The sequence below is a fragment of the Sorex fumeus genome, unplaced genomic scaffold (assembly GCF_029834395.1).
Source record: "Sorex fumeus unplaced genomic scaffold, SorFum_2.1 ptg000169l, whole genome shotgun sequence".
Taxonomy (NCBI): domain Eukaryota; kingdom Metazoa; phylum Chordata; class Mammalia; order Eulipotyphla; family Soricidae; genus Sorex; species Sorex fumeus.
In genome coordinates, this window is record NW_026606226.1 from 5316866 (window position 1) to 5332099 (window position 15234).

Below are 15234 nucleotides of genomic sequence, written 5' to 3' on the forward strand. Positions count from 1 at the left end.
CAAGTTTGTGGCCGGGTAACTAGCTCTAATTCTACAAAGACATGGAAAAGGCAGTACTTGCTTATTTGCTTAATCAACTGTCTTATTTATCTTCAAATATAGACTATGTGCCAAATTCTTATAGAGATAAGGTGTAAAAAAGGCTTCCTGAGCTCTTGTGAAAAGAAGATTCAAGATATATTTGCAGAGGGAGGGACTGATGCTAAAGAAATGGGTCCTGGCATATGGGGTGGGGGGTGGGGGTGGGGACTTCTTTACAGAATGCATTAGGAAAGGAAATTATTTAGAGGATCCCAATGGGCACTCTGTTTTGAAATGGCTGCTCTGATTGAAATCATTATGGGCAATTTCAGCAAAACCAATATTGTAATTATTCGTAAATGTTGGTTTGCAATTCAGTAGCAAATCTGCAGGTTGCTCCAAGTAAACCCCTGGGGTTAATTATCCCCTCTGAGTTTAGTTTCAGCCTTGAGTCCAATTCTACCTCCTCCCCAAATATTTGATGTGAAGACTAAGACAGCTGTACTGTAAGAACAAACCTTACTAATGCTAATAAAAAAATATGAAGCATGAGGTGGAAATTTCGAGAAAAAAGGTAAATTTTGTGTGCAAGAATAAAAACTAGCTCTACCCTAGTCAGAGCTATTAAGGTAGGTCCTTCCTATAAAATTTCCCTGAAAAACTGCAGTTGGAATGGATGTGTTCTAGGCTGTTCTTTATAATCATGGTGCCCTAACACGGGGGTCAGCTTCATGTCCACCGTCACTTGGTAGAATCCCTCCATTCAGAAATGATCGTGGGTTGGGATTTGAATTCCAGACAAAAATGAATCCAGGATATTCAGGCAACATTTGGGAATTTCAGAAGGAGATTGATAATCTTATTGCTCACCCCAAAAGACAAAATCCAAGGGTTCTGTCTTCTAAATGAAATGTAGTGTCAATTGGCACCCTGGGCAGGCTAAGCTGGGTTCTACCTTCATCTACTAACCATAGGGTTCCGTAGGTAAGATGAACCAATGATGGTTATATGTCTGCAACACGATTTTGATTGATTGACTGATTTGATTTGGGGGCCACATCTGGGTAAGCTTGGGGCTTCTCCTGGCTCTGTACTTTGGGATCATTCCTGGCAGTGCTTGGGGGACCATATGCAGTACAGAGCTCAAATTGGGTTTGGCCATGTGCAAGGCCTTACCTCCCTGTACTATTTTTCTCCAACACTGTATTAGAATATTTTATCTTTTTTTTGACTGGGGGATAAGAGACACTCCTGGTGGTTCTTGGAGAAAACACACAGGACCAGTGATCAAACCTAGACCTCCTACCAGCAAAGCAAGTCCTCTTGGCCCTTTGGACCATCTCCCTGGTCCTAGAAGCTTTTATTGTAATATTTATCAGATAGCTTTGTCCAGCTTTGAAAATACTTTCTACATCATTCTAATAGCTATTTCATATAATGTGAAAGTTGTGTACACCTTTTTATCACGTGCTTCAAGAAGTCCAGAGTATTTAATTTAGCTGTCCAACTTACTTGATTTTTCACAATCACAACATGAGGTTTGTATCTGATTGGTCCTTCAGGAATCATGCAGCTTGCCTGAGGGGAACAGGATTTCTAATTCTGAGATCATCAACATCCTTCCTCAAAATGCTAACTCTTCTCTCTTTCTCTCTCTCTCTCTCTGTTTTGTTTTTGGGTCACACCTGGTGATAACTCAGTGGTTACTCCTAGCGGTGCTCAGGGGACTATATGAGATGTTGGGCATGACAAATGCCTAACGATCACTCCAGCCCCCCTCTCCCCTGAATGCTTTTTTTCTCCTGCTCCTGTTCCAAACGGTTAAGGACTCCATGCACTCCACCACTTGCTCCTGCCATCCTACTCCCAGGCTCCAGGGAAGGCTTGGGATACTGAGGAGCAGGTCTGGCCCCCAGCTTTGACAGAGAAAGGATGCTGAGCCCTCTTCAGTGTCCTTTTCCCCGACTGGCGGGTGAGGTGGGTGGACCAAGACACACTTCATAGTGACAAATTCTGATAGACCAGACCTTAGAAATAACCAAGCCCTCCTCATGGGTGTCATGAAAACACCACCAGATTAATTGATCAATGATCATCCTAAAAAAGAAAAGACAACCATGAAGGGATGGTTTGTGGTTAATGGGGCTGACCTAGGCTGAGGAGATTAGAATAGAAATAACTGCTACTACCAACTATGAACTTGGTTCCCGCCTTCCCAGACCACCAACCGTTTCTGAGCCCATATCCCACACTTATTTCATGGCCGTTATTCGTTATGAAGATGTCTGAGGCTCCTCAGGTGATCTGTCAAGCCCTGGGGAACGCCCCCCCCCCCACCACCCCGCACTGGGCCCCTGCCTGGCTCTTCCGTTCCTCCTAGCTATCTGCCAGCCCTCCCCCAGGAAGCACCCGGGCAGGGAATCATCGGGAATAGAGGCCAGCAAACGGAACCTGGGCCCGCCTGCCACAGCCTGGAACCATCCCAATATACAGCTGCGAAAAAAAAAGCAGAGGTGAGAATGGAGGGAAGGTTAGTGATGTTTCAATCTAAGAAGGAAGAGGATGAGTTAGAGAGTTTAGTTCATCAGAAGCGGCACTTCCGAGTAAGAGGCAGGGTCAGTAGCTAAAGAAAAAAAGATCATTATGGATAGGAGATTGGGGTGGGGGGAAGGACGCATGCACAGACATGCAGCTCATAGACAGAAGGGACGTTTGGCGAGGGGGGGCTTCTCATCACACACATGCTGGAGGTGGGGAAGGATATGGAGGTGGGAGTCTCATTTACAGAGTCCTCAGTCATATGGAGCATCATTGGAGAGAGCAGCTCCTCAGGTCCATGGTGTTAAACTCAGCCCTGCGGGGATACCCAGGCGTGTCACTGCAAACCTGCTCCCAAGTCTGGGCTAGGGGCCTGTGCTTCCCTGTGGGGAACCCCCAGATATGATAAGGGGCCAAAGCCCATGGGCTGCCCCTTGATACCTAACTATTCCCCCATCTTCGGACATTGGGCTGGGGGAGTGGACCCCGAGAGGCAGAACCACTCCACACAGGGAGGCTCAAAGCATCTGGTTATTTGGGGAAGGGAGGTGATGGGCAGGAAAAACCGCACCCCTCCTCAATCAAGCCTACCCCTCTGGGTCAGGAAACTCACTCGAACCTCATCCAGACCTTACCCACTTAGGCTCAATTCACCTTCAAGTGGGACCACTATCAGAGAGGAAGGGGTCACTTTATTTTGTAGCACTCCGGCCCCTTGGGTTTGACTTTCAGAGGCCACCAGTCTGCTACTTGCTGTTCCCCTGGATAGCCAGGGCAAGTGGCAGGAGAGGGGACCATGGTTTGCTGAGGGGGCATTCTATTGTAGAATTCTAGGGATCTTTAACTCCAAATCTTTAATTCCTTTTAAATGATGGTTTGGGGAACTATCTTGACCTATTCCGGGCCTTACTAAAATGTCTGGGAGAGGTCTTTGTTCAGAGGTGAGGATCAAGTTCTACCTTTTTAATGTTATACTTTGCTTTATTTTGAATTAGAACACTGCACAAAAAAGACCAAACTGCCTTCTCTCTCTCTCTCTCTCTCTCTCTCTCTCTCTCTCTCTCTCTCTCTCTCTCTTCTCTCTCTCTCCCTTCCCTCCTTCCCTCCCTCCCTTCCTTCCTTCCTTCCTTCCTTCCTTCCTTCCTTCCTTCTTCTTTTTTTTTTTAACAAACAGGTTTCAACCCAACATCTGTTTGTACTTAATATTTTATTGGGGATGCGCAGGCCTGTCTCCAGAACAGCAGCCTGGAGCAATTCCCACTGGTGGAAAGAATAGGACCTCAATATTTGTAAGGGGACTTGGGATTTAGGAAATCTTGGTTGCCAGTTCTCTCCAGGATTATTGGGATCAAGTTGCTAAGGTAGGTCACAGGGGCAGAAGTTAAGCCTGTCAGCTTCTCCCTTGCTTTGGGGGACACTCTTACTTCCACTGGAACAATGTAACTATCAAACATTACCCCATCTGGAAATGTGCATGCTCTCATCCTAGCCACCTGCCTAGGAGTCTGCTTGTAAATGGGACCAAATGGGGACACAATTGCCACCTCTGCAGAGCTTGAAGTCCCCAGGGGTGGCCAGTGTGGCCAGGGCATGAGGGAACAGGCAGGGTTCACACTGGTGGGCAGGACAAAACGAAAGGACACAGCAGGAACAAAAAACATGCCGACGAGCTGGGGATGGTTTTGCTCTTGTGGATGTCGCCCAATCAGTTCTCAGAGAAGTGCGGTCAAACGGGGCCCTGGCATGCACGGCACCCGGGGCAGTTACTGGTGTTAGTTTTGTTCTCTTCATCAATGCAGCCTATCCCTGCCTCAGGTTGTGATTGGTGGGGGGACAAAGCCCTTCATGGTTAGAAGAGAAGGGGACGTGCATGACGCCCCGGACACTGCATCTGAGTTTGCTGGGGGGTCGCTGTGAGCTGAGGCTTCCTTTTCTCTTGATAGCAAGCAAGAAACATCTTCACAAGGTTGTGAAAACACAATATTAACTAATCACTTTGTCACTGCTCTGCAATTAATGACGCTATCATTTTATTTCCTTTGTTGCAAGGGTCAATCAAGAGCTTCTTGATTGTCAGAGAGCTGCAGGCCTGGTACTTGACAAGTGACTTTTATTTGGAGGCCCTTCCCTTCCTGCCAAGGGCAGGGCTACGTGTGAAAAGTGACACCTCAGCAATCACAGCAGAAAAAAAAAATCTTTAATTACAAATTCTTTAATCTCTCATTTCAGAGAGCTCTCAGTTTGTAGGGATTTTAGGCAATTCCAGTTGCGCTCTCATTGGTTTGGAGCAGATACAACCTTCGCAATCGATGCGTTTTTCTCTGTAGAGTCTCAATGTTGTAAACGCGTCTGCATTTCCATAGAAATGTGACTCATTCTAGAGCAACTGTGGTTTATACAACTACTGGGTGAAACGAAACAACAGTGCTATCAAGCTAATTTATAAAACTGCTTTCTGGGAAATCATTTCTATGAACTATCTGGTAAAAATTCAAGTCTGCAAACTGTTCTGGGGCTAGAGTGATTTTACTGTCAAATGCAGTTTGGGCATCCAAATTTCCTCAAGCCAAATGTCATACCATAGGCTGTCAGGGTATCAAATTGTCATGTCAAGGCTGCAAAGAATAATGAATTCTGGGGGTGAATTGAGAACCAGAGGCAATCTTTCAAATGACTTCACTTGGGAAATCTTAGACAGTAAGGAATGTGTGGGCCCTCGTGCCAGGCTGTGGTCCCAGATTTATTTTGCCAATCAGAACAAAGAGTTTTACCTTCTGTTCACCAGCGTGGACGACATCATCAGCACCATGCAAGCCACATGACAAAGTCACATGATACGCACGCACGTGATTGGTTGAAAGGAAAGTGGAGGAGGCCACATGGAAAATACAAAAAAATTAAAAACTGATGTAAACAATGGGCAGGGAGAAACAAATCAACAACAAAATTGCAGACTAAATAAAAGGAGAAACCAAATTAAATTAGCAGCATCTACAGGAAACATTGGGAAGACAGTCAAACTGTCTAGAAACAAGAAGAATAATAAATCATAAAGAGCATTTGGTTAACAACAACAACAAGCATTAGAGCGAGCTGCAACGCTGCACATTAATACCACGGCAAGGAGCATGTAAACTTGTTTGGAAATGGGGAGGTGTTTCTGTCAGGACCCAGCTGGCAAAGCCCACTCAGGAGACTGTTGGAGGAAAAGAAAAAAGCAAATGATTATTCACAAATTCCATAATGTCTTGGCATCCTTGGGAAATCAGGATAATGACAAGGTACTGGGGTCAAGAAGGAAAAAGTTCCAAGGCTTTCAAGGCATAGACAGTATAACCTGTAAGAACCAAATACTGTATTAAATGAAGAAATGCGTCATTTCCTTTGGTGCAGCAGAGGGAAGGAGCTGTGGTTGACTGAGATTTTTTTAGTGCAAGCCTTCCAAAGAGAAGGAGGTTCTGGGGTTCGTCTCTCACTCCCCCAATACCTACTTCATCCTAGAGGCCCCTGGGAGATGCTTCAGCCAAATATGAAGGAAGTAGAGTTGCAAAGGGGGGGTTCCTGGTGGTGGCTGGGCAATGGTTTTGTCTGTGCCAATTGTGAATCTGGTGCCTTGGTTCCATAAGCTGACAGTCCAGCACTGCACCAATGCAGACACAGGAACAGAGTCTGCTGTAGACTCGTGGCTGTACTGATAAACAAGTTTGAGTCTTGACACTGGAAACAAAAGAAATGTTTTTTTGTTTGGATTTTTCTACATCCCTTTTTGTTATAAGTTTCCTTTCACTCCGTTTGTTACAGAGACTTTGTCTTGTACTAAGAGATTTTGTTTTTTTCCCCCCACCTTAACTCCCACAAGTATTTGGGAAGGAAGTTTTGGAGATTGCTTATGCAGAAAAAGAAAAAAAAGAAAGCAAAGAGCAAAGAAGGGAAATGGGAATGCCAAAAGCACACTGATACTTCAGAAATCATTCAGGGGCAAAGCTTTAACCTAGGTGCAGAATCCGCTGTGTCACTGTGTGCTGCTTTTAGCCTGGCATGTTCCAGCTAAGGGTGCCTGCAGGGGCTGCAAACGACTGAGAAATTTCTCCTTTGATTTTCCTTAGGATAAGGAACTTATCCTAAGGAAAATAAGTGTAACTGGACTCAAAATGGACACAAGCAAGAACAGTAGACTTTATTTCAGTAATGGCTCATGAAGGGTGAATTTTTGGTTTGTTTCCAGCTACTTTGCTTTCTGATCTCTGCCATTCACATGTACTACATTTTGTCCTACCATTGAGGAATGTACTTCTGGATATAACAGGAAGCTGCCAATGGTGCTACTTCCTTTTGTCCAAAAATTCACAAGGGCCTACAGTTTGGGGTTAGCAGTCAAGCAATTCAACACACAAAAAAAAGACTCCAACTTTTTTTCTCTTGAGATGTCACTACTAAGCGTTTTATCATGGGCAGAAATGTGTCCTGGGAGCACACCTCACCCCTCCTTAAGGAAAAATGTCTGGACCCAAGGTTGTTCACTTCCACAGAAGACCAAAATCTGACCCCAGTTATGGAGAAGCATCAGATAGCCTCCACCCAGGACCCATGCCACTGCAGGCTGGAAAGAACCAGAAGGACCATATCATCATTGTTAGAGGAAAGGGTGCTGTTAGCTGCATTCCTTTTCCAAATGCACCCCCCATTGTATGAATTAAACCCATGTGAGCACAGTTCATTGTCACCCGCACTGTTCTGCTGACAAAATGAAACCTCAAAAGCATCAGGAATTAAAATTCATTGCAGCACTCATAGGGAAAGAACACCAAGAAAGCAGACCGTTAGCTATGCTCTGCAGTTTTAAAAAGAAAGAAATGAAAAAAAAGTCTCATGCAACACGCGGAATCAGGAAGCTGTTTCTTCTCTCTTTAGTTATGTCTCAGAAACCTTGGCCAGGTGTGGGAAATTGTGTTTGCTCCCATCAGCCTCTCCAAAAACAAACAAACAAACAAACAAACAAAAACAACCCCCTCAGGTTGGGATATTTTCCTAAGTTAAATAGTTTAGATCTTAGAATACTAAGTATTTGCAGTCAAGGAAGACAAGAATAGCAGGAAGGAACAGATGACAAATATCTGCTGGCCAACATGGGCCAGGCAAGCAGAGAATAAGACTTTTTATTGGGTAGGGCGCTTGCTTTGTAAGAAGCTGACTAGGACTTGATTCCAGGTCTGGTATCCCATGTCGTCCCCCAAGCACTGTCAGGAGTACTTCCTGAGTACAGAGCATTGCTGGGTGTGAAAAAAAAAGGGACAACTTTGTGGACCTCAAAAATAGATAAGGAATTGTGAACTGTCAGGATTTGGCTCCATGCTATAAAGGTGTCTGATGACTGGCTATGTGAAATACCCCAGCCTCTGCTCTTCATGTATCTATTGGATGCTGATGTTCTTACTAACTGTCCTTAATATCTCTGTCAACTTGAACAAAGCCTCACCTGTTGGGAGGTTATCGGCGCTGGGGTTGCAATATAACAAATGACCATCCTGTGAGACCTGATGGCTGCCCAGAGGACCCTAAACCTTGGACAATTCATCTCTCATTCTCTATAACCGACCCCCAACTGGATAGAGGTTGAAGGTACCAATCCCATAGCTTTAGACAGCTGGGGTGAGGGGGTAATGGGTGCTCCACTAGATATACCTCTTTCCTCTGTTTTTGCTGACTTCTGCTCCAGTGGGTGTGTGCCATATTTTTTCTGTGCACTTAGAATATCTAAAACTCTCTTGCAGCCCTGGATGTGAGGACACACACACACACACACACACACACACACATACTCCAAAGGACTTATCAGGGTATTTAACACACAAGATCACTTCACTTGCACGTGATAAAGACTAGCAAGGAATGTGTTATAGTTGTGGGAGAGCGTAATGTTTTCCATGAGGAAAAAGACTGTAACAGTCTGGCAGAAGAATTCAAAAGGAATTGGCACTCCTAGCACACAACCTTGAGAGAGAGAGTGTGTGTGATTAGGCCTGGCCAGCCCATCAGATTTGAGGTGCTGAGGAGAGGAGGAGGAGAAGGAAGTGCCTTTTGCCAGAGACAAAGGCAGGGAGGCCAGCAGGGAGCAGCAGCTCGCTCCTTTTCATCTCCCTCTCCCTCTCCCCTAGTGGCCACTCTTTCCTCCTCATTCTCCTTCCCAGTCTGGCAGGTACTTTCCTGTTAAGATGTGTGTGTGTGTGTGTGTGTGTGTGTGTGTGTGTGTGTGTGTGTGTGTGTGTGTGTGCACCAGCCAGTCAGGGAGAGACAACAAAGGCTGGGGAGGGAGCTGCTGTTCTTTTATTCTCCTCCTCAGCATTCCCCTGATCCATTTCTAGTTTTAATTGGAGAGCACACTTGGCGTGGCCTCCTCATGCAGGGAGAGTCCTTCAAATCATCACCCCCGTTCTCTGGGGAGGGCTACGTCGGCTCTCCTGGCCAAGTAGACAGCATGCGAAACCACACCACCAGGCGCCTCATGCATTCTCAACCGTGAGGGAAGATGAGGGGGAAATCCAGGGTCCAAGAAGTCAGCTCCACAACAAGCAATGAGCTGGCTGAGAGCAGCTCAGTGTGTACTCACTAGAAGGTTCTGTGGCTGGAAGGGCAGAGAGAGGCCAGGTTGCTATGGAAACATGAGGGACAGGAAGGGCATAGAATGTGAAGAAGAGAATGGGGGGGCATTCATAAATAAATATATGTGTCTATGTGTACATACACATATTTTGTGCATAGGTGCACCCATATAATTTAAGGCATGACTAGAAAGAAAAGAGACAGGAAAGGGAGAGGTTTTCATTTCCGTCTCCGATTTATCAGGATCGTGAAGGGCTTATCGGAGATTTGGCGGGCAAATTGCGCTCCCGCAGCAAGACATAACATAACATCACTCTCATTTGCTCTTACCATGAACTACCCTCACTACACATTTAGTACCATGGCTTGTGTTTTTCATAATGGTTAATTTTCAAAAACACTTCAAGCTAGGCAGACTCTAACCTTCACATATGAGGTAAGAAATCTGACATTTGGGAGGCTTGAGGGACTCCTTACAGGCTGTAGAGATGCAGGGAGAGGGAGCAACAGGGTCGGGATCTGAACCCAGGGAGTGCCCAGCTTGACCTTACCCAGCTGCTGTCAGGGTGGTCCCCAGTGCCACTCCCCCTCTCCCAATCCTCTCCTGGGTGTGTTGGGGGTGTGGGTATGCTGAGTTAATTGATGCCCCCAGTGACTTCGGAGTTTCCTATCTGAGGTCATTCCCCAACACAGGGGCTTCTGTGCCTGAGAAAATACAGCCAGTCGGGTGGCACTGCCCAGAATGTGCCCCAAGTGTACATTCAGTAGTTGTCACACTTGTTGGCCCCCTTCCCCTTCCATTCCCCCCTCTGCATCTGCCTTCTGGAAGCTGGTTTCGAAACCCCAACCAGTGGCAGGCCTGGGGCTTATTCTTGCCAGGATGCAGGGAAACCGGAAGGGGCAACCTCATGTGATCAGATGACAACTGAGTGAGGCTCAACCAGAATGGCACAGAATTAGTGGCCGCTGCCAACAGTGTACAAAAAGAACATGATACCCGCACTAATGACGCCTGATGTTCCACTTGTGGACAGGGCATTAGAAGAAGGGCAACTTATTGGGACAAACAAAGCCACTTGTAAAAGGTTAAATCGTTTGCCTAAGCTCCTCCTGCCAGGGAGACCCCGTATTTTCCCCACAAATATTTTAGGAAATATGCATTTATGGAGTAAGCTAAAGCTATAGGCCAGAGTCCCATGCATGGCACCAATTAGAACACTGGGGCAAAATGCAAGATCTGTAGGCATTCTTTAGCTTTTTTTTTTTTTTTTAATATTGGGAGGGGGTCACACCCAGCGATGCTCAGGAGTTTCTCCTGGCTCTGCACTCAGGAATTACTCCTGGCGGTGCTTGGGGATGCTGGGGATCAAACCCAGGCTGGTTGTGTGCAAGGCAAATATCCTACTCACTGTACTGTCATTCTGGCCCTAAGACCTGTAGGTGTTTTTTAGGTTGTAGTAACCTAGATCTTTTTTTCTTGGCAGATTCTTTTGTCATCTCCAAATGCCACTCTGGTGCAGTGGCTTAAGGCTACCCCAAGCACAGTTTGGGCTACAGAGGCCTCCAGAAGCTGCGTCCAGGGGAATGTTGTTGCTCCCTCTGGGCCAGTGCCGGCTCCCTCCCAGGAATCTGAGAGGCCCTGGACTCATTTCTCTTCTCTAAAACCCAGGGCTTCTTTGCGCCAATAGAGCTGACTTGGCACCTGTGGAAGGAGATGGCTTTAGGCAGGTCCCGAGGCTGGGGAGAGGCCCAAGGAGGGCGGAGGAGGAAGGAAACGCGATACTCACTAGCTGAAGGAGACAATGGAACAGGGGTGCGAGAGCTAGCAGGAACTGCTGAGGAAAGAAAAAGGCAGGTGAAATGGGGAAGGAAGTTCTGGGAGGCACAGGCATGAAGAACGGAGAAATGGAAGCCACTTCCCAGGCCAGGAGAAGCTGAAACAGGTTAGAACAGGAGACGTCCGTGCAGGGGAACAGGAGGCAGTGGACACCCAGAGCGTGGCTGGCTCAGGTCTGACTTCACACTGGAACCTGTGGCGACTGCCCACCTCTGCAGTTCCGCTAAGGGTTAGGCCAGGAGCAGCTGCAGACACCTCCCTCCCCACCTGGAAACAAATCACCAATTCAGTGGGACCAGTTGGCTCCTGAGCATACAGGAGGAGCAGGAGCCTGGACCTCAACTTAGGACAAACAGGGCATGGAGATGGAGCTTCTTAGCTTCTCTCTGGCCAGGCACAGGTTGAGATTCAGGGCGGTATTGAGAGCAAAACCTCTATCTCTTGGTCTGTAACTCCAACGTCCAAACGAACAGAAATGACTGTCCTAGGCCATGAATAGTCCTGCTGGGTAAGGTCCAGGTACTCTGACATCTGGATGGAGTCAGCCCCCAACTCCTACCCTCTCAAGCCCCAAAGAACATGGTTCTCTGACTGCTGCTACAGGCTCAGAGATGGATGCATGTAAGGGTGAATGCTGTTCTTGCTCTCTCCCATCACTCCCCTCCCCCAGATCAGGATGTTGAAGGGACATAACGATAATCAACTTCCTAAATGGAGAAGGGTCAGCATTGGTGCGTCTGAAGCATTTTGAGTACTGGTTGGACTCTTAGCTATTTTTTATTGGCAGTTATGATGGAGTTTATTCCTCAAAAAATCAACCAAACCAAACCAACAGAGAAGTCCCCTTTGAGAACTAGACAAAATTTTGGAAAAACTGCATCTTATTTTCAACATGACCTCAGTTTGGTCTTCTTTTTACCTTTCCAATGACATTAAACCAGGGGATAGGAAAGTCCCTGGAATTAGCAAGAGAGACTAAAGGCCTTTTCTGGACAAATGTGGAGGACTAGGTCATTTGCTTCATTTGGTCAAAACTTCTCTCTACTGTCTCTACTGCCTTTGAGGTTTTGGCTGGAACAGTTTGTATCACCATCTATGCAATTCTGGCAACAGGGGACAGTTGAATGTGCTTCTACTCTAAGCACAATACATGTGACACCTAGGGAGGGCAACATATGGAAACAGGATTACAAGATCCTCCTTTTAGAAAGTCCAGGCTCGTTGGTAATGTTGAGGCCCAGGAAGAAATCACCTAGTTCGCTTCACTGTCTAGACACAACGGCATTCAGGCACTGGGTTTCTGAAGGTGTGTGGGTGGCTTCAGAACTTAAGATTCATCCAAAAGTGACATGTCATTTCTCTGGGATTTCAACAACTCTGATGGGCAAGTCGGCCCTCTCTAGGCAAATAGAGGGAGATCACGTTCTTATCTAAGAGAGTCTTTTCAGCATACAGACATTTTGACCTAAAAAGACACGAAATAGAGTCACTTTCTCTAGTTGGAGATGTTTGTTTGCTTGGAGGCATAGCTTTCCCCTTCCCTTTATGCCCAGGTTTGATCTGCACACAAAAGAACCTCCAGAACTTTCTAATCTGGCAATCCCTAAGCAGAAGTCTCTGGGAACCTGTGACTTTTGCTGTGTTCACTTGCTTTGATATATCTATGGCCCTGCATGTGGACATATCTCTATAACGGAAGTGAGCTGCTTAGGCATCTCAATAAATTCAATTGATGAGCCAGTGGGAAAGGCATTTGTTAAAGTCTCCCATGCCACTGTCTGTGGTAGAGATGAACCAGCATTGACAACCAACACTCTCGGTTTGGAATAAGCAAGAGGATTCTGCAGACCTAAGTTCAAACCATCTTTATGCTTTCCAAGGAGCTGTCAGACAACTCAGAGAAGGTCCTTCCTAAAACCTGTGCTCCCTCTCTACGAGTAGAAGGATGTTTTGCCTCAGGAGTGGTTAATGCTGGCCTCTTCCTTCTATCTGTATCCTTTTTTTTTCAGGATAGGTGGAAGGATACCTTGGGCTCAACCATCATGACAGTGGCTCCAGGAAGATTAGGAAGAGAGACAACAGTAACTGATTTACAGTGAACATCTGATGTTCTCCATGGATGCCCCAGTGTGCTTCCTCTTCCCATTCGGTTCTCAAAAAGGTAACACTGAGTTCTAAGTCTGGACCACATTCTCCTTATCCTTAAGCACCTTGTTTATTTACCCTTCACATCATAACCTTATTAGGTGACTGAGAAAACCAATATTTCCTGCCACGAGCAATGCCGATGATGGTATCATTCATGATCCAGTGGAATGCAGAGTGGATCCCACCAGTTTCCAAGGTGCTTCCTGGAATCTTGGTTAATAATTCCTTTCCATACTAGCAGACAGCAAGCAGCCAGGCCTCCGAGTCATTTTTTTTTAATTAAACACTGAATTTTAAAACATGGAATCTGCAATAAAAAGTCTCACCTTTACAAAAAGCTGAGCTGGCAATGAATGAACCCCACTGCAGCCTCCAAGAGCCGTTAGTGGTAGAAACTCAGAAGGAAATGTCCTCCCCGCTTTTCTCTCTGTAGTGTAACTAAACCAGTGTTCACTGCTAGGTGAAAGGCAGAAGTTGGCGAAGTTTTTTAAGGGTCCAGGACGAAGGTGCTCTGAATTCGGGCAGAGTTACACTGGTGCCCGGAGCAGGCAGCAATCAGCATGACCTCCCAACTCTCTATCGTTCCCTCCATCACACCCCCTAGTCCCGACTCCCCCTAGAACTGGTTCATTCAGGAGCCAACTCTGCTGAGACAGTGGATTTCACATTTGCTCAAAGTCCTCCAACGCCTACACGGAGCTACTTAGTTTTTGCTGTGACTGCAATATTTCTGAATACATTTTAAAAAGCAAAGCTTTCCTGAGTGCCTTTCAGGAGCGAGGCGCTTTTTACGAAAAGGGTTGGTGGCTTTTCTGAATTCCTTTTCTTGCCGGTCTCTGAGTAACCACACTCCCTCCACTATTCTGTGTTCAGCCCCAGAAGAAAGAGGCAAGCCTCAGGCGGAAGTGAAGCTTTGGGGCGTCGTGCACACTGAGGTCCTCGGAGTCTGCTCCCGAGGCAGCAGGCCAGCTTCCTGCTAACCTTGTCCCTAAATCCTCCTGTGTCAACAGGGTCACAAATAGGGCATCTTTCTAGGGACAATCACTCCTCCTCATGCTTCGCAGTGGAGTCACTAAGTAACTAGTAGGTCTGGCTCAAACACAGACACACACTTTGTCAGGAACTTAGTGCAGAGTCAAATCAGCCCGGGGCGTTATGTTTCCGGAAACTGCTGCAGGATGTACCCCTGACTGGGAACTGGGGCTCCTGCAATTTGTCACCATTCTGCTGAGGCCTGGGCCTCCCTAACCAGTTTCCCTACTGCGCTCCGGCCATCTGATATTCAGAAAAGGAAGGGAGGAGAAAGCGCAAATCTTTCATCTCAAAGCCAGTGTGAAAGTCCAGCAAGGAATCTCCCCTCCACCCCAGGGATTTGAATAGAGGCATCCTGGGCTGGAGGTGATTTCCCTGGCTTCCTAGTGCTCTGGTCTGTTACTCAGAGACCCTCGGTGAACTCCCCCCATGCTGGGCATGGCCAACCTTGTGGCCGCCACAGGGTGACCATCAAATATGGGAATTAATACACACAACTTCAAAAGAACACAAGAGTTGCATGCTCTACACAGGACAAATGTTAGCCTCTCAGAGTAACCTAAGGATGTTAAGGAGGGCACAACTAGACTAAGGTCAGTGGGGTTAGGGCCCAGACAGTATCATCTACTTCAGCCTCTAGGGGGCAGAGAAAGGGGCTGGAACTAAATTAAGGGCTGGGACTAGCACATGTTAAGGCTATGGAAACGGGTAATCAGGTATGAAGAGGCACTTACGTGGAAGAGGGCTATCTGCATTTCCCATGGATGGAACACAGACGAAAAGGAAAGACAAGAGGCAGACCCAAGAGAAAAAAAAATAAGGTGTAAAAGAAATGAATAGGATCTGCAGAGCACATGGAGTTGGAAACTTAAATGACCACATCACTTCCGGTTCACCAAGAAGTGATTTCTGTGGAAGGAATTCTGGCTTCCTGGCTCTGGGAAGACATGAGGGGCTCAGAGCCTTGCTAAGCGCTGGCTTCCGAGAGAAGGAAGCAGAGGATATACCTGCACACTTTTCCATTCCAGGCACCGGAGAGGGCCGGGTGGGGAGTTTCG

The 15234-nt window shown here is 46.7% G+C and overlaps 1 protein-coding gene across 1 annotated transcript in view; it reads right to left on the reverse strand.

Moving 5' to 3' along the window:
• Window positions 1-15234, reverse strand: part of NCAM1 (neural cell adhesion molecule 1) — a 315767-nt gene that overhangs the window by 23876 nt on the left and 276657 nt on the right. Inside the window, exon 15 of the mRNA XM_056107686.1 lies at window positions 14911-14925. Coding sequence (XP_055963661.1) covers window positions 14911-14925 — 15 coding nt within the window. The remainder of the gene's footprint in view (window positions 1-14910; window positions 14926-15234) is intronic.